The sequence below is a fragment of the Castor canadensis genome, chromosome 14, assembly GCF_047511655.1.
Source record: "Castor canadensis chromosome 14, mCasCan1.hap1v2, whole genome shotgun sequence".
Lineage (NCBI taxonomy): Eukaryota > Metazoa > Chordata > Mammalia > Rodentia > Castoridae > Castor > Castor canadensis.
The window spans coordinates 106,329,602-106,354,854 of NC_133399.1; the positions used below are offsets into that span (position 1 = coordinate 106,329,602).

Below are 25,253 nucleotides of genomic sequence, written 5' to 3' on the forward strand. Positions count from 1 at the left end.
ACTCCTATTCAACATAGTACTAGAATTCCTAGCCAGAGCAATTAGGCAAGAAGAAGGAATAAAAGGAATACAAATAGGTAAAGAAACTATTAAAATATCCCTATTTGCAGACGACATGATCCTATACCTTAAAGTCCCAAAAAACTCTACTCAAAAGCTCATAGACACCATCAATAGCTACAGCAAGGTAGCAGAACATAAAATCAACATAGAAAAATCATTAGCATTTCTATACACTAACAATGAACAAACTGAGAAAGAATATATGAAAACAATTCCATTTACAATAGCCTCAAAAAAATCAAATACCTAGGTGTAAACCTAACAAAGGGAATGCATAGAAGATGGCGGCTAGAGGGAGGAAGCAGAAAGCGACCCTCCTATAGTGAAATCTTGGAGAGACGCTGGAGACACACTTTGCAGGCATAATCACCGAGAAAAGGCATAACTTTGACTCCTCCACATCTCCAGCCGGCGCAGAGAATCTCCACTTCACGTTAAACGGAGAACCGAGGAGGCCCCCGGGCCGCCAGTGGCCGGCGCCCATACTGCCTGGGAAGACGCGGACCAGGTGAGCTTCGCGGTACCGCGGTTCCCCCACAGACAAGCCTGGGCCAGAGCAGCATAGCCCCCTGGACAGACTGACCTCCACCCGGGAAAAAAAGAGAAACTGAGTACTAAGCAATAAGAACAGTTAAGACACGCTGGAAAGAGGGTGGGGCGCCCTGAGCGCTGAAGACTGGGGGAAGGGAACCCTTCCCGGGACTGTAAATAAACGAGCCGGGCGGGCCGGAGAGGCTCTGGCGGGAGCGGGGCGCGCGCCCAGCAACCAGGAGCGGGGAAGCTTGTGAGAGGAGGGAAGACCCACTTCCCACGTGAACTGTAAATAAACACGCAGGCCTGACAACGCGGGGCAGTGTCGCCTTTCCCAGTGCTTGGAAAGGGAAAAGCCTGTAGCAGAGGCCCCCCTCCCCCGCACAGGAGAACTCTGAGCAAACAAAGCCTGTGGGACCAGGTGAGCACTAGCTCACCCCAGAGATCTGCATAAATAACGCCGCCAGCTACAGGCTGAGAGCAGCAGGCAGGCAAGCCACAGTTGCAGATACCACTCTCAGAACTGCCTCCAGACGCTTTTTTTTCTTTTTCTCCCTACCTTTGATGAGAGAACAACCGAATTACACCTGCAAGCCGAAAAACTTACTGAAACTGTATTGCATTTGAACTGGGGACACTTGGTGGGGCTTTTTTTTTTTTTTTTCTTCTGTATGTGTGTGAGTGTAGTTTTGTTCTACTTTATGCATCCCCTTTGATGAGACAACTACAGAACAACATCTGAGGCACCAACTCCAGGACTGGAGATTGAGACAGACATCCAAATCATTAAGACTGAAATTGCATTGCATATAAACTTGGAAGTTTTTTGGTTTTTTGGGTTTTTTTTGTTTTTTTTAATTTTCTATTTTCCATTTTATTTTAATTCATTTTTATAAATAGATATTACTTTCATATACTTATTTTTTATTTTTTTTATCTTAGATTTTCAATCCTCTCTCTGTCACTCTATTGTCTGTTCAGCTTACTGTCGATTAGTACACTAACACTCCCTGTTTATACCTTTGAAACTCTCTTGTCTGATACCTTGTTCTGCTTTCTCCCTCTTGTCTGTATATTTGTTTTCCCCTTTTCTTTAACTTCTTGCTTTCCATCTCAGCTCACTCTTCCATTCTCAATATTACCATTGTTATTATTACAAGCTAGAAAATACTTAATTACACACAGTACAGGGACAGTAACAACACCAAGGACAATGACAGGAAGACAGAAAAAACAAGGAAACCAGTTTCCCCACAGCAAAAAATTAGTACAGGAACCAGAGGGGAATGAAGAGAACAGAAACTCAGAGCCAGACTCCAACAAAATGAAGATAAACTATGCCAAAGGACCCAATGAAGCCTACAAGAATAATTTAAAAGAAGACATACTACAAGTACTCAATGAGAATTTTATAGAGATGATACTGGATAGGGTCAACCAAAATGTACAGGAGACACTCAAGAAATTCCAAGACAATAAAAATAGAGAATTTGAAAAAGCAAAAGAAGAAATAAAGGAAACCATAGAAGCACTGTATAAACACCAAAATGAAAGAGAGAACACAATGAATAAATGGATAAATGAACTCAGGACAAAAATAGACAACAATAAAGAAGAAAACAGCCAGGATATGGAAAACCTCAGAAAAAAGAACGAAACAGAACTGCAAAACAAAACGGAAGGCCAATCCAGCAGAATAGAACAAACAGAAGACAGAATCTCAGAACTTGAAGATGAAATGGTAATTAAAGGAAAAACTGAAGAACTACTAATTAAACAACTCAAGACCTGTGAAAAGAAAATGCAAGAACTCACCGACTCCATCAAAAGACCAAACTTGAGAATCATGGGCATCGAAGAAGGAGAAGAGGTGCAAGCGAAGGGAATGCGTAATATATTCAACAAAATAATAACGGAAAATTTCCCAAATCTAGAGAAAGATATTCCCATACAAATGCAAGAGGCCTCCAGGACACCAAACAGACCAGATCAAAATAGAACTACTCCACGACATATCATGATTAAAACAACAAGTTCAGAAACTAAGGAAAGAATATTGAAGGCTGCAAGAGAGAAAAAACAAGTAACATACAAAGGTAAACCCATCAAAATCACAGCAGACTTCTCAACAGAAACATTAAAAGCAAGAAGAGCGTGGGGTGAGATCTTCCGGGCACTGAATGAAAATAACTTCAACCCCAGGATACTCTACCCAGCAAAGCTATCATTCAAAATAGATGGAGCAATAAAAGTCTTCCATGATAAGCAGAAACTAAAACAATATGTGACCACAAAGCCACCATTACAAAAGATTCTGCAAGGGATCCTGCACACAGAAAGTGACACCCAACTTAACCATGAAAAGGCAGGCAGCACCAAACCACAGGATAAGAAAAAGCAAGACAGTAGAGAGTAACATCAAGTTAGGTACACACAATCAAACCTTCAAACAACTAAGATAACTAAATGGCAGGAATCACCACATACCTATCAGTACTAACACTTAATGTTAATGGACTTAATTCACCCATCAAAAGACACCGTTTGACAAAATGGATTAAAAAAGAAGATCCAACAATTTGTTGCTTACAGGAGACTCATCTCACCGACAGAAATAAGCATATGCTTAGGATGAAAGGCTGGAAGAAGATTTACCAAGCCAATGGCCCCCGAAAACAAGCAGGAGTAGCAATACTTATCTCTGACAAAGTAGACTTCAAACCTACATTGATCAAACGAGATAAAGAAGGACATTCCATACTAATAAAAGGGGAAATAGACGAAAAGGAAATAATAATCATCAATCTGTACGCACCCAATGTCAATGCACCCAATTTCATCAAACATACCCTGAAAGACCTAAAAGCATATATAAACGCCAACACAGTGGTTGTGGGAGACTTTAACACTCCATTATCATCAATAGATAGGTCATCCAAACAAAAACTCAATAAAGAAATCCAAGATCTAAAATATGCAATAGATCAAGTGGACCTAGTAGATGTCTACAGAACATTTCATCCAACCTCTACACAATATACATTCTTCTCAGCAGCCCATGGAACCTTCTCCAAAATAGATCATATCCTAGGGCACAAAGCAAGCCTCAGCAAATATAAGAAAATAGAAATAATACCGTGCATACTATCTGACCACAATGCAGTAAAAGTAGAACTCAACAACAAAAGTAAAGACAAAAAACATGCAAACAGCTGGAAACTAAATAACTCATTACTTAATGAAGAATGGATCATCGATGCAATAAAAGAGGAAATTAAAAAGTTCCTAGAAGTCAATGAAAATGAAAACACAACCTACCAGAACCTATGGGACACAGCTAAGACAGTCTTGAGAGGAAAGTTTATAGCCATGAGTGCATATATTAAAAAGATTGAAAGATCCCAAATCAATGACCTAATGATACATCTCAAACTCCTAGAAAAACAAGAACAAGCAAATCCCAAAACAAATAGAAGGAGAGAAATAATAAAAATAAGAGCTGAAATCAACGAAATAGAAACCAAAAAAACCATACAAAGAATTAATGAAACAAAAAGTTGGTTCTTTGAAAAAATAAACAAGATCGATAGACCCCTGGCAAACCTGACTAAAATGAGGAGAGAAAAAACCCAAATTAGTAGAAACAGGAATGCAAAAGGGGAGATAACAACAAACACCATGGAAGTCCAGGAAATCATCAGAGACTACTTTGAGAACCTATATTCAAATAAATTTGAAAATCTAAAAGAAATGGACAGATTTCTAGATACATATGATCATCCAAAACTGAACCAAGAGGAAATTAATCACCTGAATAGACCTATAACACAAAATGAAATTGAAGCAGCAATCAAGAGTCTCCCCAAAAAGAAAAGTCCAGGACCTGATGGATTCTCTGCTGAATTCTATCAGACCTTTAAAGAAGAACTGATACCAACCCTCCTTAAACTGTTCCATGAAATAGAAAGGGAAGGAAAACTGCCAAACACATTTTATGAAGCCACTATTACACTTATCCCAAAACCAGGCAAAGACACCTCCAAAAAGGAGAACTATAGGCCAATCTCCTTAATGAACATTGATGCAAAAATCCTCAACAAAATAATGGCAAATCGAATTCAGCAACACATCAAAAAGATTATTCACCACGACCAGGTAGGCTTCATCCCAGGGATGCAGGGGTGGTTCAACATACGAAAATCAATAAACGTAATAAACCACATTAACAGAAGCAAAGACAAAAACCACTTGATCATCTCAATAGATGCAGAAAAAGCCTTTGATAAGATCCAACATCATTTCATGATAAAAGCTCTAAGAAAACTAGGAATAGAAGGAAAGTTCCTCAACATTATAAAAGCTATATATGACAAACCTACAGCCAGCATTATACTTAACGGAGAAAAATTAAAACCATTCCCTCTAAAATCAGGAACCAGACAAGGATGCCCACTATCTCCACTCCTATTCAACATAGTACTGGAATTCCTAGCCAGAGCAATTAGGCAAGAAGAAGGAATAAAAGGAATACAAATAGGTAAAGAAACTGTCAAAATATCCCTATTTGCAGACGACATGATCCTATACCTTAAAGACCCAAAAAACTCTACTCAGAAGCTTCTAGACATCATCAATAGCTATAGCAAGGTAGCAGGATATAAAATCAACATAGAAAAATCATTAGCATTTCTATACACTAACAATGAGCAAACGGAAAAAGAATGTATGAAAACAATTCCATTTACAATAGCCTCAAAAAAAATCAAATACCTAGGTGTAAACCTAACAAAAGATGTGAAAGACCTCTACAAGGAAAACTATACACTTCTGAAGAAAGAGATTGAGGAAGACTATAGAAAGTGGAGAGATCTCCCATGCTCACGGATTGGTAGAATCAACATAGTAAAAATGTCTATACTCCCAAAAGTAATCTACATGTTTAATGCAATTCCCATCAAAATTCCAATGACATTCATCAAAGAGATTGAAAAATCTACTGTTAAATTTATATGGAAACACAAGAGGCCACGAATAGCCAAGGCAATACTCAGTCAAAAGAACAATGCAGGAGGTATCACAATACCTGACTTCAAACTATATTACAAAGCAATAATAATAAAAACAGCATGGTACTGGCACAAAAACAGACATGAAGACCAGTGGAACAGAATAGAGGATCCAGATATGAAGCCACACAACTATAAGCAACTTATCTTTGACAAAGGAGCTAAAAATATACGATGGAGAAATAGCAGCCTCTTCAACAAAAACTGCTGGGAAAACTGGTTAGCAGTCTGCAAAAAACTGAAACTAGATCCATGTATATCACCCTATACCAAGATTAACTCAAAATGGATCAAGGATCTTAATATCAGACCCCAAACTCTTAAGTTGATACAAGAAAGAGTAGGAAATACTCTGGAGTTAGTAGGCATAGGTAAGAACTTTCTCAATGGAACCCCAGCAGCACAGCAACTAAGAGATAGCATAGATAAATGGGACCTCATAAAACTAAAAAGCTTCTGTTCATCAAAAGAAATGGTCTCTAAACTGAAGAGAACACCCACAGAGTGGGAGAAAATATTTGCCAACTATACATCAGACAAAGGACTGATAACCAGAATATACAGGGAACTTAAAAAACTAAATTCTCCCAAAACTAATGAACCAATAAAGAAATGGGCAGGTGAACTAAACAGAACTTTCTCAAAAGAAGAAATTCAAATGGCCAGAAAACACATGAAAAAATGCTCACCATCTCTAGCAATAAAGGAAATGCAAATTAAAACCACACTAAGATTCCACCTCACCCCTGTTAGAATAGCCATCATCAGCAACACCACCAACAACAGGTGTTGGCGAGGATGCGGGGAAAAAGGAACCCTCTTACACTGTTGGTGGGAATGTAGACTAGTACAACCACTCTGGAAAAAAATTTGGAGGCTACTTAAAAAGCTGGACATCGATCTACCATTTGATCCAGCAATACCACTCTTGGGGATATACCCAAAAGACTGTTACTCCAGAGGCACCTGCACATCCATGTTTATTGCGGCACTATTCACAATAGCCAAGTTATGGAAACAGCCAAGATGCCCCAGCACTGACGAATGGATTAAGAAAATGTGGTATCTATACACAATGGAATTTTATGCAGCCATGAAGAAGAACGAAATGTTATCATTCGCTGGTAAATGGATGGAATTGGAGAACATCATTCTGAGTGAGGTTAGCCTGGCTCAAAAGACCAAAAATCGTATGTTCTCCCTCATATGTGGACATTAGATCAAGGGCACACACAACAAGGGGATTGGACTTTGAGCACATGATAAAAGCGAGAGCACACAAGGGAGGGGTGAGGATAGTTAAGACACCTAAAAAACTAGCTAGCATTTGTTGCCCTCAATGCAGAGAAACTAAAGCAGATACCTTAAAGCAACTGAGGCCAATAGGAAAAGGGGACCAGGAACTAGAGAAAAGGTTAGATTAAAAAGAATTAACCTAGAAGGTAACACCCACGCACAGGAAATCAATGTGAGTCAATGCCCTGTATAGCTATCCTTATCTCAACCAGCAAAACCCCTTGTTCCTTCCTATTATTGCTCATACTCTCTCTACAACAAAATTAGAGATAAGGGCAAAATAGTTTCTGCTGGGTATTGAGGGGGGGAGCGGGAGGGTGTGGAGTGGGTGGTAAGGAAGGGGGTGGGGGCAGGGGGGAGAAATAAACCAAGCCTTGTATGCACATATGAATAATAAAAGAAAAATGAAAAAAAAAAAGAAAAAAAACAAAACAAAACAAAACAAAAACCTAACAAAGGATGTGAATGACCTCTATGAGGAAAACTATACCCTTCTGAAGAAAGAGATTGAGGAAGACTATAGAAAGTGGAGAGATCTCCCATGCTCATGGATTGGTAGAATCAACATAGTAAAAATGTCTATACTCCCAAAAGTAATCTACATGTTTAATGTAATTCCCATCAAAATTCCAATGACATTTATTAAAGAGATTGAAAAATCTACTGTTAAATTTATATGGAAACACAAGAGGCCACAAATAGCCAAGGCAATACTCAGTCAAAAGAACAATGCAGGCGGTATCACGATACCTGACTTCAAACTACATTACAAAGCAATAACAATAAAAACAGCATGGTACTGGCACAAAAACAGACGTGAAGACCAGTGGAACAGAATAGAGGACCCAGATATAAAGCCACACAACTATAACCAACTTGTCTTTGACAAAGGAGCTAAAAATATATGATGGAGAAATAGCAGCCTCTTCAACAAAAACTGCTGGGAAAACTGGGTAGCAGTCTGCAAAAAACTGAAACTAGATCCAAGTATATCACCCTATACCAATATTAACTCAAAATGGATCAAAGATCTTAATATCAGACCCCAAACTCTAAAGTTGATACAGGAAAGAGTAGGAAATACTCTAGAATTAATAGGTATAGGTAAGAACTTTCTCAATGGAACCCCAGCAGCACAGCAACTAAGAGATAGCATAGATAAATGAGACTTCATAAAACTAAAAATCTTCTGCTCAACAAAAGAAATGGTCTCTAAACTGAAGAGACCATACACAGAGTGGGAGAAAATATTTGCCAGCTACACATCAGACAAAGGACTGATAACCAGAATATATAGGGAACTTAAAAAACTAAATTCTCCCAAAATTAATGAACCAATAAAGAAATGGGCAAGTGAACTAAACAGAACTTTCTCAAAAGAAGAAATTCAAATGGCCAAAAGACACATGAAAAAATGCTTACCATCTCTAGCAATAAAGGAAATGCAAATTAAAACCACGCTAAGATTCCACCTCACCCCTGTTAGAATAGCCATCATCAGCAACACCACCAACAACAGGTGTTGGCGAGGATGCGGGGAAAAAGGAACCCTCTTACACTGCTGGTGGGAATGTAAACTAGTACAACCACTCTGGAAAAAAATTGGGAGGCTACTTAAAAAGCTAAACATTGATCTACCATTTGATCCAGCAACACCACTCTTGGGGATATACCCAAAAGACTGTGACACAGGTTACTCCAGAGGCACCTGCACGCCCATGTTTATTGCGGCACTATTCACAATAGCCAAGTTATGGAAACAGCCAAGATGCCCCACTACTGACGAATGGATTAAGAAAATGTGGTATTTATACACAATGGAATTTTATGCAGTCATGAAGAAGAATGAAATGTTATCATTAGCAGGTAAATGGATAAAATTGGAGAACATCATTCTGAGTGAGGTTAGCCTGGCCCAAAAGACCAAAAATCATATGTTCTCCCTCATATGCGGACATTAGATCAAGGGCAAACACAACAAGGGGATTGGACTTTGAGCACATGATAAAAGTGAGAGCACACAAGGGAGGGGTGAGGATAGGTAAGACACCTAAAAAACTAGATAGCATTTGTTGCCCTCAATGCAGAGAAACTAAAGCAGCTACTTTAAAAGCAACTGAGGCCAATAGGAGAAGGGGACCAGGAACTAGAGAAAAGGTTAAATCAAGAAGAATTAACCTAGAAGGTAACACACATGCACAGGAAATGAATGTGAGGCAACTCCCTGTATAGCTATCCTTATCTCAACTAGCAAAAATCCTTGGTCCTTCCTATTATTGCTTATACTCTCTCTCCAACAAAATTAGAGATAAGGGCAAAATAGTTTCTGCCGAGTATCGAGGGGGTGGTGGGGAGAGAGATGGGGTGTGGGGTGGTAATGGAGGGGGTGGGGAGAGGGGGAAGAAATGACCCAAACATTGTATGCACATATGAATAAAAAAATGGAAATAAGTGAATTTTGCAATTAAATAAATTTGGGACAGAAAAAAAAGACAACATCAATTAATTCTCAATTAACTGTACATACTCTTTTCTGAGCACAAAAGCTCCCCCATTAGACACCAAAGATTTCCCTTTGACAGCAATATATAATGAAAGGCAACTTGGGTCATAGGTAACTCTGACTTGGGTACCAATTTATTTCCAATAAAAAATATTGTACCTTGGGAAATTGCCCTAAATAGATTCAACTGTTATACTTTAGATCCATGGTATGATAAAGAAAGAAAAATTCTAAGCTACCTCTTCTGCCTTGAGAGTGATGATTCTTGAGGTGGGAATCTTCCCTTTGGGCTTTGCCCTTAGTAAGTCCTCATATTTCCTACTTTCTGCCCCGGTTCCATAGATCATCTGTAGCTTCCAGGTGGCTTCGTCCATGGCATCATCCCTATCCCATGTGTCAGCTTCTTCACCAAGCTCCTCAGTCCCATGCAGGAGTTTAGTCAAGTTCTTTAGTTCCTCCTTCCACTCCTGCCAAAGAAAAGTAGGACCATAGCCCTCTTGACACAGACAGAGGAAACAGTAACAAAAGGAGGACAGAGCCCTGTGGAGACGTACATTCAGAAAACCTAAGAGCAGCTACTCCAATCCCTTTGTTTTGTGGATGAAAATGGCTGGCCCAAAGTCCCATAGTTGCTGCCACAGAACTTGGGCCAAAACCCTCCTCTCACTCTCCTGAACTTTCCATTCTGCATTATGTCCTTTTCATTCAACAAAGGCATGAGCTATATTTATTAGGAATATGTTAATCTCTGAGAGAGAGAGTGAGAAGGGAAAATGAAAAAAGGGAGAAAAGGAAGAGAAGGAAAAGAGGAAGGGAGGGAGGAAGGAAAGGGAGAGGGAGGAAGGGAGTACTTACCTGGTCAGAGAGAAGGTGGATTTTGGCCTCGTACTGCTCACAGCAGCCTGAACTCACTTGTACAATACATGAAGTACAAATGCTTTCTCCAGACACTGGCAGGAACATTGCTTGCTGGATGATGGCATTGATCAGGGAGCTTTTTCCAGCCCCAGTGCTTCCCAATAACCCAATGTAGATTGGGTCCAATGGTGGTTTTTCAATCAAGGCAAGAAGCCTGTTTCTACATCAATTTTAAAATGCACATTAAGTATAGAAAGAAAAATATCAGGGCAGAATGCAAAGTATCTGAGTTAAATCCTGGGCAACTCATTACATCCTTCCAGGTCTCTACCCTCGTCTTCATCAAAGGGGGACATTAATCCATTTACTATACTGAGATGGCCTGGGGAGCAAATGAGACTTGCAAAAATACTTGATAAAGATAACTCTCCACAACTCTGTGCTTTATTACAGATGTGAATCATTCTTCTTTGTGTTCTATGGAAATTGCATATTCTTGCTCCTAATAAAACATACACAGAGGTAAAGTAGTATAAGGAGCAACCCATAAAGGTTGCTCCGAGTGGGCTCTCATGTATCAATTATTACTGTGAAGGAAAAATTGTGGCCTTGGCACACAATAGTTGGGGACACTTTCTCAGAGTCGCACAGTCTAGGCTTTTGCTTTTGCTCAATGTCTTAGCCTCTCTGAGCCTCAATTTCAGTAATATAGGGTGATTATAAGGATTTCTACTCTATAGGGTTGTTGAGAGTATAAAATGAAATTGGAGGACTGGGGGTAGCTCAGTGATAAAGGGTTACATAGCATACTGGAAGCCTCAGCACCACAAAACAAAAACAAAATGAAACAAAATAAAACCCCCAGGTATCTGTAAAGGATTTAGCAGATTACCAGACAGGAGTGACAACACAATGGATGACCACTGTCAATGATAATAACAGATACAAATAATAGCTACAGAGCTTCTCAGTCTTCTTTGCTCAGTTTCTAAATGAAACTAAGAGGGGAAGGGGAGAGGTGGAAGGAAAAACACTGGATTGGAAGGTACAGATTTCAGACTCACATAAGATATTTGACTCCATTAGGAATGCCGTCGTCCAGGAAGATGGACTGAATCAGTTTCTGGTAAGTGTTGCTCAAAACCCTTCGGGTCCGTGACTCCAATTTTTCATCTGGAATCAACAGAAATCTATTACCTGGGATGTACCCGGCAGGGTTTAACTACTAAGTCTCCAGAGGAGGAGTCTGCTGAATACTACAGAGAAGGGAACAAAGAAATGAAATGAAAACTAGAGAGCAGGCTATCTGCCACTGGAGGTAATTCTCTACAGAGACAGCAATAAGGACTCTGACAACCTCCAAAGGGTCAGCTTGCATTGCTTTGCCCCATAAAATGATCATCAAATGAGTTGCCATGGGTTGTAACCCCTTCTAGATTCTTCTCTCTTGTGGTCATAAAAAAGAACAAAATGCAAAGACACCATATAAACACTCACATTAAGAGGTTGTTTTGGTAACAACTTTCCTAACCCAGAGTAGCCTGGAGATAAATTGTTAAATTACATATCTGCAGAGACTTTCAAGCCTTTGTTTCTTTGAGAAGTAGGTTCATTTCAAGATGTTTCATTCAGCTTTAGGATTTATCTTCTCCTCTGAGCATTTTAACACATTTGTAAAAGACAGAGCCACATTAAAACATGCTATACCACTGTTTCCTGGCACTCACATTCCTTAAGAGCACTCTGCTCCATAGAGGGAAATGCCCAGAACTGCTGGTCTCGATCTGACCGTCGTCTTTTCTTCATTGGTTCTTTAAATAGATCACTGTCGACTAGAAATAGATAGAGATTATATAAAATTATATATAAAATTATAAAAATTATAAGCACAGTATCTGTGCCTCACCTCTGTCAATGTACAAACTCAGAGGGCCTAAGAGGACCCTGGCCAGCTCCATCTGCCCATAAGCTCATTTGGAAAACAACCCTGCCATTCCAGTTTCATTGCTACTTCTCAGGGTCATGGGACTTTTTGCACTTGGTTCCAAAATGTACAGTCCAACCTATCCTTCCAGATTAAAGTTTCTACTTGCAAGTCCTCAGAAGCCAAAGTAGCAGAACTTTCTTCACCAAATACCAAGTGTTAGGAAATCAGCCAACTGTGAAGAGAAAATTCCAGGGCAGAGCTAAGTGTGGGGAGAACATAGGATTTTTTAAATGAAGAAAGATATGTACCAGGAGTATAACAGAGTAAAGAACGTAACCAGGGCAAACAACTTCTTCTCCTGTGTGTGTGTGTGTGTGTATACATGTGTGTGTGTGTGTATACATATATATATATATGTATAACATATATATAAGTTTTAGAGGATACCTTATAAAATGGATCCTTTCAAATATTATATGGGGGGATTTCCCCCTTCTTTGCTCAGAGACATTAGCAGTTGCTTCCTTACATAAGCAAGACTAGAAATCACAAGAACCAGATCTTTGTAGTTCCGTAGAGAATTCAATCACTTAAGTGGTTTCCCTTGGTTGTGAAATGAAAGGGTACAACCCAGAAGCTGCATTTTGAACGGGGCTTAGGAAACACCCTTTGCTGGTGTTCACCTGGCTAGAAAGGAGCAACAGCAGGGTCCTCGGGTCCTCGGGGTAAAGGTTATTGGAAATGTTCTTAACCCAGTGCTTTTGGGGCTGCTTGTGCCTTACAAAATGGCTGTGGGGTGAACTGGAAGATCTGGTCCCCATGAGCCATACACTCTAAGCTCAAATAAAGAAGGCATGGGACTCTAAAATTGAGTGTGACCCAAGAACAGGGAATACAGGGTGGCAGTCCGAGAAAAAAGGCCTAGGCTCTGCCACTGTGCTCCAGATGTGGGTCTCCCAGATAACTTGGGAAGTCATCTTCCTCTGCTCAGTCTTGCATCTTCCAACGCAAATTCTGCTGCATTCTGGATCTATTTCACCTCCCACAGAGGATTCTAGTTTACAGAGCCATATAACTGTCAAAGTCTGAACCTCTGCCACCTTGTGCTCATGTACTGACAGTTGAAAGAACATGTACTTAAGACCCTTCTACCTCAGGAAATGATTGAGCTCAACTGGAAGAATCCATTCTGGCTCAGGATCAGGACTGCATTAGAACTAAATACCAAGTGGTTTCTGGCTCAGTGGTTGGAGCTGGACAGGAAGAGGCAGAGGATAAAGAGCATGCTACTCAGGCACCTGGGCCAGCTACAGACTGAACACTCTAGCCCATGTTCCAAAGAGCATTTCGGGATGCCAGGATGTCTCTATTACCTGACTGTGGAAGGAATGCAAAAGGATGTCCATTTTGTAACTCACAAACTCTCTTTTTTTTTTGTAAACAATGTTTTCATAGTTCCTTACCCATCTGTATAAAACAAGGGACAAACCCCAATATAAAGGGCCCTTATTTGAGCTTTGTAAGGACTGGCAATTAATCTGATAAGAGATTGGGAGCTTACTTCTCAACTAAAGCAAAGGGTAAGAATTCAGATACAAAGGAGGGTTTAAAATTCTGTCTTCAATTTCCAAAATGAAAAACCACCTGGAATGTAGAAAACATTCCATCTCAGACTTATACTATATATGAGTATACTAAATTGTAACTGGCAGGAACTGGCCTGAACTTGTTTTGTATCTCTTATTATTCCCTTTAATTGCTCAGATACCCATTTGCCTTTTTCAGCATTCTACACTGAAGAGAATTTCTTTAAAAACAGCAGTAGGGGTGAGTACAGGCAGGACAAAAAAAAAAAAAAAAAAAGTCTACCACTGCTGTTGCTTTTTACTGCCACAAGGTGTCACTTCTGAAAACTGAGCCCCAACAATCTGATCAGAGATGTGGATTCAATCAAGGTTGATTCAAACATTGCCAGAGACCACCATGGATCTACCACACAAAAGATCCCACTTCTTGGCAGTAGGTTCAACCAAGGGATCCCCAAAGTCGCAGCTCTTTCCACTTGTGTGTATAGTCATGTTTCAGGTGCTAGCCACTATCCCTCTGACCTGGAAACACTGCTTCCCTTTCCCCTAAAGGAATTCTTCCCATGGAAGTGAGGAAGATTTTCCTCCTTAATTCTCGAAACACAAAGGATGTCATGTGTTCCCATTTTCTGCACATGGGGGTTACTGAGTTGCCTTCCTAGAAAGGCTCTTTCTTTGGCCCTCAGGAGCCAAGGAGAAAGGTCACCTCCATTGACTCCAAAGTGATTCATCCTTCAAAGGAGAAACTCCAATAGAACTACATTTCCCCTTCTAAGGAAAGCCACCTGACACTATTCCAAGGACTTTATCTGTCCCATCAGACTTCAGAGAGTCCAAGTGGATTTTCTGGATCATTCATTTTTAAAAAGACAGGAAAACTCACATATTTGTTAGTCAAACAGCTCACTTCATTATGAATAACTATTTTAATTATTGCTGAAACAGTTGATATGCATTTACTAGTAAAACTTGTCCAGAGAAAGCCGCATCTGACTAAGGAGTAAGGAATGATGACTATGGTTATAGTCTCAGCCACTTGCCTTTGACCAGATAACAGTCATCAGTTCCTATTTTTAGGTCAGGGGAGAGCATCACAAGATGTTACCTGAATATGGCTCCAGACCCACCAAATCCTCTGTTTCTGCCATTTTCTGTTTCCTTGTCCACTTACGAGAACCAGCCTGAAAAGACATACATAGAACAAAGGGGAAAAACAGCAAACATTAAAAGTAAAAAAAAGCAAAAACTAAGACTGCATGAATCTGCTCATGCTTTGTTTGCCCTTCTTGATTCCAATCTCCTAAGCACAAAGAGCAGCACAGGGTACTGTACTGGGGATTAAACCCAGGGCCTGTCACTTAAATGTGACAAGAGCAATATGTAATTATTAGTCCTCTATCAAACTTTACCTATGGAAGTTTAAAGGGATAATACCTGAGATCTTTAAGATAACTCACTCTGAAATAAGAATAAAGGTCTGATGGCCAGAGCTATGGTCAAGTTACACCACTTTGGGCAATGTCAGTGTCCCAGTCAGGTGAGCCCTGAACCCGATGCCAGTGGTATTTAGCCCCAGCAAGTCTTAGAACCTGGGAGGTGGTTGGAACTTTCAATATTTCTAGTTTGAAGTTTCTTTACTGCCTACTGAGTGGGGAAGGAGAGATGCAGTAACTAGATTTTCTGGACCTTCTCACACTCCATCTCACTTTAATAGGAAACCCTACTGGGAGCTACAAACACCCTGAAACTTTAGGCATGTGCAGAAGGGGAGGAGGAGTACATCCAAAGGAAGTGTCAAAGCCAGTCTATGTTCAGTCCACCAGCAGACAGAGCACAGGCAAAGAGGGAGATCCAGAGCCCCACCGAGGCTCAGAATAGAGGACACGGCAGATTCTGTGTGGATACATTATCCTGGAGCTTCTTCATCTTCACCACAGAGGAAAATGTGGGGAACAAAAGTGGGAGCCCCCCAGAGCTTACTCCCTATCTCTCCTGTTTCTGTTGCAGGCACTCAACTGTGCATTTCAAATACAGTCACAGCCCCCTGGTTATGTCAACCTCCAGTAGTCCCATAGACCATTAGTGAGGGAGACTGAGCCTCATTTACACATTCACCCCAAGTTAAAATCACAAGTCATCAGTCTCTTATTCTGAGTTTGGTTTGTACATTTGAACTGACTAAATAGCTCCTGTGATTGGTGGGTATTGGTTGGAAACCCTGATTACATACAAGGTCTGGAGACTGAGGTTATAGTTTTTAACCTCACCATTCCCTCTCCTGAAGCCCACTCTCATGCCAACCCATGCCTATTAGAGTTCTCTAGGACAGGGTATTCTGCTGAGCTTCCCTGCATCTTAGCACATGTGGGGTACCCTTTTCTGTTCTTCCAGGTGAATTCCTACTCTGTCTTCAAGCCCCTGTTTTGGCATTTCCTCTATGATTTAGTAACCGGATTCCTGACCATTCCTCTCTGGGGTCCCCACTGCTGCATGCACACACTAAGAGTAAGAGGCTGTTTCAACTGTTATAATACTGATTGTGCTTTCTTTTTTTCTGGTGGTACTGGGGTTTGAATTCAGGGCCTCACGCTTGTTAGGCAGGTGCTCTTATACTTGAGCCACTCCGCAAGTACCCAGCACCATGCTTTCTTTATGTCTCCTCCTCCTTATTGAACCATGAGCTATTCAAGGTCAGGAAACTGCATTTTTCCAAAATTGCATTTCTGTTAAGATGTAAAATAACTGACAATAAATGTTTACTGAATGAATAAGTGAGTGAATGAAATAATGAAGTGGAAGTTTTTGATGAAATTCCACACCAAAGGATGTTTGAAAACCACATCAGGGCTAGGTTTAGTGGTGGAATCTGGTCACCCCAGCACTTGGGAAACTGAAGGAGGAGGATTATGAGTTCAAGCCTAACTCATGCTGTACAGCAAGACCCTGTCTCAAAAAACAAAACCCAAATTAGTTGTTATATGATTAGATTTTCTGCCTTAAAGAGTAAAGCAAACAGTAGGAACAAATAAGCAAGCATATAAACAGAGCAGTATTAGCAGTGAGGACTACTCTGAAGAACCGGGACTGCCTGACCTGAGGGAGGGAATACACTGGCATAGCCAGAGAATGGGGTGGGCTTCGAACACACAGAGCCACATACAGAAGACAGATGATATAGATTTCTATGGCCCCAAGAGGGCAGAACTAGACGTACTAGGTGAAGAATATAAGAAAGTATTTTGGCTTAACATTCTTGAGTACAGTAGTATACCTTATCCATGGTTTCACTTCCTTCCTTTTTTTGTGGTGCTAGGGATTGAACTCAGGGCTTCATGTTTAATAGGTACTCTACCACCTGAGCCATGATGCCAGCCCCATGGTTTCATTTTTCATGGTTGCAATTAGCCACAGTCAACTGTGGCGCAAAAGTATTAACTGGAAAAATTCCAGAAATAAGCAATTCGTGAATTTTAAGTTTCCTACCATTCTGAATAATATGGTAAGATCTCATCCCATCCAGCTCTGTCCTGCCTAGGACACAAATCGTCCTTTTGACCCATTAGTCACTTAATCCTCTTAGTTATCAAATCAATGACTGTGGTATTCACATTGCAATATTTGTGTTCAAGTAACCCCTGTTTTAATTAATAATGGTCCCAAACTGCAAGGGAAAGCCAGGTGTGGTGGTAATCCTATCACTCAGGAGACCAAGGCATAAGGATCATGAGTTTGAGGCCAGCCTGGGCTTCATAGCCACTTCAAGGCCAGTCTAAGTTACTTAGCAAGACTTTGTCTCATAAAAAACAAACCAAATAAACAACAACAAAAAACAAAGTACAAAGGTAATAATGCTGGCAATTCAGATAGGCCAAAAAGAAAAGAATGCTTATTTTAAGTGAAAAGTACAATAAGACATTTTGAGAAAGACTACATTCACATAAATTTTATCACAGTGTGTTATTACAAGTGTTCAATCTTATTAGTAGTAGTCATTGTTAATCTCTTACTGTGCCTAATTTATAAGTTAAACTTTATCATAGGTATGAATAAGTACAAAAAAATATAGTATATGTCAGGTTCTGAGCTATTTGTGGTTTCAGGCATCCAGTGGGGATCTTGGAATGAATTCCCCAAGGCTATAGGGAACAACTGTAGTTAAAGTTGCCTTAAAAAGTAATGTGTTTTCTGCCAGTAGAAGAGCCTGGGCATACGCTGTATGACCATCTGGTAACAGCATTGGACTGGACGAATCTCAAGGTTTTGTTAAACCCCAAGATTCCATGTTCTTACCAGAAGGGTTCACCACAGCTGGTAGTGGAGGCACTCTATGAGGTCAATAAATTTCATGACACACAGTAATTTTTGGTTTGAAATGCTCTGTTGGAAATGCTAAACCATATCAAAACCTAGGTGAATAAAGAGAAAAAAAGGGTAGATGAGCTATTGCACTGCAAGTACACAGTAATGTCTGTCAGTAACTTTAGATACAGAATGAGAAATAGAGAAATCTGTTCTTTTCTGAAGACAACAGCTCAATGAGCCATTGTCAACAAAATGTTAGGTATTACACCATCACAGTGGACACTGGAGACAAAAGAAACAAATAGTCCTACCGGTGGGCAAAATTCTGTAGACATCCAGGACAACTGTGTTCTGGAGCTCAAATTCCAGGAAGAAATAGGGGAGCCGGATAAATCCCAAAAGGACTAATTGACCAAGTTGATAAGCATGACCACTACACAGATGCTGAAATTAAGGCCCTTCCATCTGAGAGGGCTGTGGATCAAAGTGCATTAAAAGATATTGACAGTTGAGAGGAGAAGCAGATGTGTTCAGTGAATTCTGGAATGTGGGTAGTGGTTTTGGATTCTTTCAGGGTTAAAGTTCTTCTAACTGCATTTACTAAACCAACAGTATATAATGGCTAGCAAAAATTGTTGGCATGTAACTATCTGGGCTTGGACTCAGTTTAGTTTTATCCAGTAGAGACACCAAACCAGGAGTATCCTGCTGTAACAGCATCCACAGTACTATACTCAAGTAATTTCTGACTTCTAATTGAAATCTGGAGAAAATGGGAATTATTTGAGATGTGGTTGAAGAGAATTGGGTTTCAAATTTCTTCTGCAATGTTCAAAGGCTGGCAAGAAAGGATCATTTGATTGACAAACTAAGACACTGAAAAATGGAACAGGATCATTTACCAAAATGGTAAGGAGGTAGAGAGAGATAAACACCAAGCACTTAAAAAGGAAGACCTATAAACAAACAGGGTGGTGGTATGGTAGAGATGCTTAGTATGCAGTGATTGGTCTGAAGTGAACAGAAGGTTCCACTTCTGGTTCTGCCACCAACCAAAAGGTCTTCAGACAACTATTTTTTTTACTTTGGCCCTTGAGTTTTCTATCTATAAATGAAAGATTAAATTAGTCCTTAAAGAGTGAATGCTCTCTGATTTAAATGGGTGCTAAAAGGATGGAAAGGGTCTCATTTTGAAATGCCACTTGTCATCGAAACCAAGATACAAATGATTAGGGCCCCTGTTTAGTTAAAAGTAGCATACCTGGGAATACTCTAATGTCAAGTTCATTGTATTAAGGAGAAAGTGACCTACAGGTGCAGAGTTCTTCCTCAGATGATGGTGGAATCCATGTACCCCCAAAGGAGGCAGTAATGATAGGGTTTATTAGGAAATTTTAGTTTCTGTGGAGTAGCAATTGAAAACAGTCCAAACTTATTGCTCAGTCAGGCAAGGTTCTGCATGTGTGGTTATTTCGCTTATATTCCAACTATGTGGTTAGCTCTTAAGTTTTGCTTTTAGTGCTTATTTACATTTGTGTGCACCAAGCCCAAGAATAGCATCTTTTATGTGAGACTCTGCACACTTAGCTAGAGGTGAGAAGGTTGCACAGAACTGGTTTCCTGTTAAGTAATTGTGACTTTTGACAGTTATTCTTGCTTCTCTCACTCTTTCGTTAGTGTTTGCATATTTTCTTTTTTTTTTTAGAAGAAAATAACAAGGGTAACACAAATGCAACTGTTATTCCTATATTAGAACAGCTTCATATAGTAGAATTAAAGAAAGAATGCTAAGGCTCCTTTTGCAGATAAGGACTCTGAAGCCCAGAGAGAAGGAACTTGTCAAGGTCATGTAGTACGGTAATGACAATGAGGACTCAAACTCAGGTTTTCTGACTGTGAGTTCCAAATTATTTTTCTTGCTCTAAGCACCTGTACCTGTACTTAAGATTTGTTTGTTGTACTTCAACAAATCTTTTGTTTCTTGGGTAGGGGAGAACAGAGGGAATAGTGCAAACAAATGAGGGTTCTTGCAAATACATGATATTGAGAATGAAGCCTGTTGAGTAGGAGGGAGCTAGAAACTCAGAAAAACTATACATAGGGACACAAACTGAAGATACTGCCTGAAAGCTCTAAGATGTCCTCAGAGTAAAATGAGAAAGAGAGAGAGAGAGAGAGAGAGAGAAAGATTGGGAACATGAATATATGAGGGCACTACAAGAGAATATTTCAGGACACTTCCACTGCATTTGTTCTGTGTTTGATGTGGAATTGAATGTGTTTATTACAAATGGCCTGTTCTTGGACCCTAGTTCTTCTCTAGTCAGAATTTCATCTCATCCTCCCTTGCCTCATATCATTAACCCTTCCCAACATTATTCTTATCTTCATATCTATCTCCTGTCCCCAAAGTGGCGCTAATAGAAAAAATTTTCATGCTCTAATTAGCAAAGTTTCTTTAAGGGGCATTTTGATTATTAATATTAGTTTATTCCTTACTTTTAACACATATATGGGAAATGCTTGGTACACAGCAAGCACAGAATAAATATTTCTTGAATAAATGAGGCCTATCTTTTAAATATGTCTTACAGGGCAAGATTAATAATCATAGGTATTATATTTATTTTATTCATTTATTCAACAAATATTTGTTGAGCGTCTACTATGTACCAGGCACTCTTACCAGTGTTGAGGATACAGCAGGAAGCAAAATGGAATCTACTATGCACACACACGGTAAATCCAGACTGTGAATGGTATGCAGAAGTTACTCAGGACTTGGAATCAGAAGGCTTGGATTTCATGCTCCAATGTAACACAAAACAAGCTACCTGATCTCTCTGAGTCTCCATTTCTCCACATATGGAATGGAGATGTTAAAAATACCTGTATTGGGAATGCTTTCTGATAATGCATGCAAAATTGCTCTGCAGGCACTTAAGAATGTGTACAAATGTTATTCCTAAAATATGTCATGAAGACAGCTAAACTAGGCATTAGTCCTAGTGTTCACTGGAACAAGGTCTATTTGGTTTGGGGGAGCAGATGCCACCTTAACTGACACATTGATTCCCATTCTTGTTCCCATTGACAACATGCTAAGCTATCTACCCTAGAGTCTTTGGTCAAATTTCATGCCCCTCCTACAAGGAGGTAGGCTAAAGAATAAAATAAGATTCTTAATAAAATGATGGACTGTTGATAAAATTTAGAACTTCCTTTCTTTTTAAGCTTTAGGTTTTGGTTTAAGCACCTTTGGTGTTGTCAGTATTTCCTAACCACCTGTTAGACACTGCACTGGTCTTCTAAACTAGTGATATTCCAAAGAAGCAATTTAAACACAAGAGCTTATAAGCAAAAGGTGAAACAAAGGTCTTCAAACCTCTAAAAGAAAAGGTGTTTTTTTCAGCATTCACACATCAGCCAATGTGTGTAACATTACAAGAGTGGCCACCAAGGCAGTCATGGTAGAAAGGCACCACATACTTTTCTCTGACTTTTCTTCCTAGGTAAGAGGTAAGTAAATAAGCAGATACCTTTGTAATATGTTATCATATTCTAATAAAGTAAGTTTTTTATCTTTTCAAATTACTCTCCTAAGCTTGTCAAAGCTAATGAGGCATAAGATAACAATTTCTTCCTTATCAGGAATTCATATAACCCCAACAATGCTTGCACTAGTTGTTTTCTTTTGGGAGAAATAATTAATGATTTACCTAAAATCATATTATTAAATAAATCCAAACTAAAGCCTTATTGTCCCCATTTCTAATTCAATGGCTTTTACATAGTCTTAAAATTCACTCACACAAATAGAAAGGTAAATCTACTTTCTCTCAAGAAATCTTTTTGACTCCAATTTTTCCAAATTTTTAGAATTTGATTCCAAAAATTCCATATTTTCTCTCAAGAAAATTCACTTTCTCTCAATCTATGCAAAAGAGACAAACCTATTCAGAGAATTCCAAGTATTTACATAGGTACTCCACCTTCAAGGACCAGAAGCCCAACTCCCCACTGTTCAAGTGTGTGCCTTTGTATTGTGACTTCCTTCCAAAGAGAACAGGATGAAAATTAGGGGAAAAGTGTAACTTGAAGCTGGACCTAGTGGCACAAGCCTATAACCACTTGGGAAGCTACAGCAGGAAAATTGAGAGTTCGAGGCCAGGATGTATTACATAGGGGGTTCCAAGCCAGCCTTGACTATATAGCAAAACACTGTCACAAACAAAACAAGATAAAATGGCAAATTGACAAGCACTATTTCAGAAGGTGATCAAAGTCAATACCAATAATCATAAATCATGGTGATGGTATGCAGCCTCGATACAATACGATAAGAATGATTTTAGCTCTGTTAACTTCCTCTCCAAACCCATAAGTCCAGTCTAATCATGAGAAAAACATCAAGCATATGCCAATAGAGGAGATCCCTAAAAAATGCCTGACCAATACTCTCCCAGACTGTAAAGGTCACCAAAAATAAGGCCAGGATAAGAAAATGTTACAACCAAGAGCCCAAGGAGACATAACAGTAAATATAATGTGATATTCTGGGTGGAATCTTAGAATACGAAAATGATATTAGATACAAACTAAGAATCTGAATAAAGACTTCAGTTAACAATAATGGGTTGGTCCTTAATTGCAACAAGTGTACCACACTAATACAGAATGGAAACTAGGTGGATTATAAGAGAGTACTCTGAACTATTTTCTCAAGTTCTCTGTAACTCTAAAACTGTTCTAAAAATGAAGTCTATTTTATATAAATAAAACAAACCACAAATTATAGTATAAATTACATATGAGAAACAACTTACCAGAGGTCACTGAATTGGGAAAAAACTCAACACTTTTTTGCTTTGGTTTCAGGTGTCCAAAAAGGAGATGGTAGCAGCTTTCTGACTTGGTGCAAATACTTAGAGTGGGCTCTATAACTGGTTTTTAGACTTCAGTGGCCACCGTCACAAAGCAGAAGTGAAACTAACCTGTCATGGTGGTTAATTACTACCATCTCCTCCCTCAGATATTGACACATGCTAATTTCTCTTTTCATTTAAACTGCATGTGAACTGGGAATCACACACTCCAGCCTCTGTGCCTACTTCCTATAAGCAGGCAGGTCTTAGTTACTTTTCCTTCCAAACAGATGGCAGAGCCCTTTCTCTGAAGGTGAACGTGAACCAGATGGATCTGGCATACTTGAGCAGATCAGAAAAATGTCCCAATTACAAGAGAGATAAGGTGCTGGTTCTAGACCCTCAAATGTGAGACATGACTGAGAGAGATGAAGGATGAGATGGTAAATACAAACCAACACAACATCTGGAAACTCACCACAAATAAAATCCATCAAAATATACATTGGATTGATTATAGAAATAAGCAGCATTACAGCTGTAATTGAAACTTAAATTTTAGAACCTTATTTTTAAAAGCAAATATTCTTAAAGTATTTCCCAGCAGAGAAGAACAGAAAATAAAACCTGTTCCACTGTGCTGTGTCTGGCAGCCTAAACAATCAAACTGAGTACAGGAAAAAGCCTATTCTTTGAAACTTCTATTTCAGGCTGTGTGCCACTTTCTAAGGCCAACTTGGTCATTACCAGAATAACTCTCAGGTATGCTAGGTATGCATTTAATCTAATGTTCAGAAACAAAATCAAAATGTGGAAGGAACTGAAGATAAGTATTTAGAGTGTGGTCTTAAAAATTTGCTTTAAACTTTTGGCAAGATGATGTACCTCCCCCGTAAGAAAGCCACAGAAATACCAACGTTAAATTCAAAACAAAGAAAATCAACGTGAATACTGTCATTAGTATTGGATCTTCTACTGACTTCTCTGGGCAAAATCACCACTAGTATTTATATCACATGCACTTAGTACCCCCTCTACTGGAGGTTTTTTGTTTTCCTAATTGGAAGTGATACTAAATAATTTAATAAGTAAAATTAGTTTGGAGTGTTTTAAAAACTGCCTATTTTCCATGGCAGTACCTGACACTTGCTATTAGACACCTGAATGCTAGGTATGCTAGGCTCTCTACTAGGCTAAACTTCCACTGAACTCACTGAAAACCTTGACACAATTAAAAGACAACTTCCACTGCCACCATTATTCCCTACCCATGATCACTGCTCTGACCTCTAGCTTGTTAAGGAATGAACCATCCATATGCCCATCAAAAGTAAATCCCTTCTCTTCAGCACCAGATCCCGTTTCCCTCCACCTGGAAGACTAGGTAGAGCACTTCCTTCCTTTCTTTCTCTTTTTCTCTTTCTCTCTCTCTCTCTCTCAATATATCATAAACCTACTCCAGTCAAGCTGTTACCTTTACTAATACCCAAAAATGTTCTTGTCACAGTCCCCAGGGATCCTGGATCAATCCAACCACTATCTTTCTTGAGACATCAGCAGTATTTGATCCAGGAGTATTGACTCCATCCTCCTTGCCAAACTTTGGTTTGGGTGGTACTTGGATTTAAACTCAGGTCCTTGCACTTGCTAGCAGACATCCCACACCCCAACCCTTAAGCTTTGAAATTTTGAAACGGGGTCTCATGTTTACTCTGGGCCAGCCTAGACCATGACCCTCCTATTTATGCTTCCTGAAGAGCTGGGTGTTGGTTGAGATGCAGTCTCAGTGTTTGTCTGGGTTGACCTCAAACCTCAATCCTTCCAATCTCTGCCTCCCAAGTAGCTGGGTTTACATATGTGAGCTACCATGCCTGGATAACATACTTTTCTCACCTGGCCTCCAGGTACCCAGATTCTCCTAGTTTGCTTCCCACACCCATGGACACACCTCTTCAAGTTCCTTGTTGGTTATTCCTCTCATCTCCAACCTGTTAATAAGAGAACACCTTGAGGCCTCTGCTTTAGTCTCTTAAAAATTTACTGCTTCACAGCTTTGAACTTCACCCATACACCTGTAACTCTTGATTGGTACATCCATCCTCAGCCCCAATCTCTTTTGTTTCTTACTGCTTACTAAACATCTCAAATTAAATAGACCCAGCCTTCCCCCAAAATCCTCTAAATCCCAGTTCACCTACAGTATTATTTCAGCTAACAGTAACTACATTATTCCAGTTCCGTTACCCAAAAGCTTTG

At 39.6% G+C, this 25,253-nt stretch overlaps 1 protein-coding gene across 8 annotated transcripts in view; it reads right to left on the reverse strand.

Annotated features, from left to right (window-relative positions):
* Window positions 1–25,253, reverse strand: part of Nuggc (nuclear GTPase, germinal center associated) — a 61,319-nt gene that overhangs the window by 34,366 nt on the left and 1,700 nt on the right. For 2 of the 8 annotated variants that reach the window (XM_074055235.1, XM_074055233.1), the window contains exons 2-7: window positions 24,891–24,985; window positions 14,936–15,011; window positions 12,045–12,149; window positions 11,382–11,490; window positions 10,315–10,537; window positions 9,699–9,926 (exon numbers count right to left, since the gene is read on the reverse strand). In XM_074055235.1, coding sequence (XP_073911336.1) covers window positions 9,699–9,926; window positions 10,315–10,537; window positions 11,382–11,490; window positions 12,045–12,149; window positions 14,936–14,978 — 708 coding nt within the window. In that variant the 5' untranslated portion in view covers window positions 14,979–15,011; window positions 24,891–24,985. Of the gene's footprint in view, window positions 1–9,698; window positions 9,927–10,314; window positions 10,538–11,381; window positions 11,491–12,044; window positions 12,150–12,223; window positions 14,898–14,935; window positions 15,012–18,120; window positions 18,452–22,958; window positions 24,858–24,881; window positions 24,986–25,253 lie in introns of those variants that run through there. The other 6 variants (XM_074055234.1, XM_020173201.2, XM_074055236.1 and 3 more) reach the window with 6 other exon arrangements.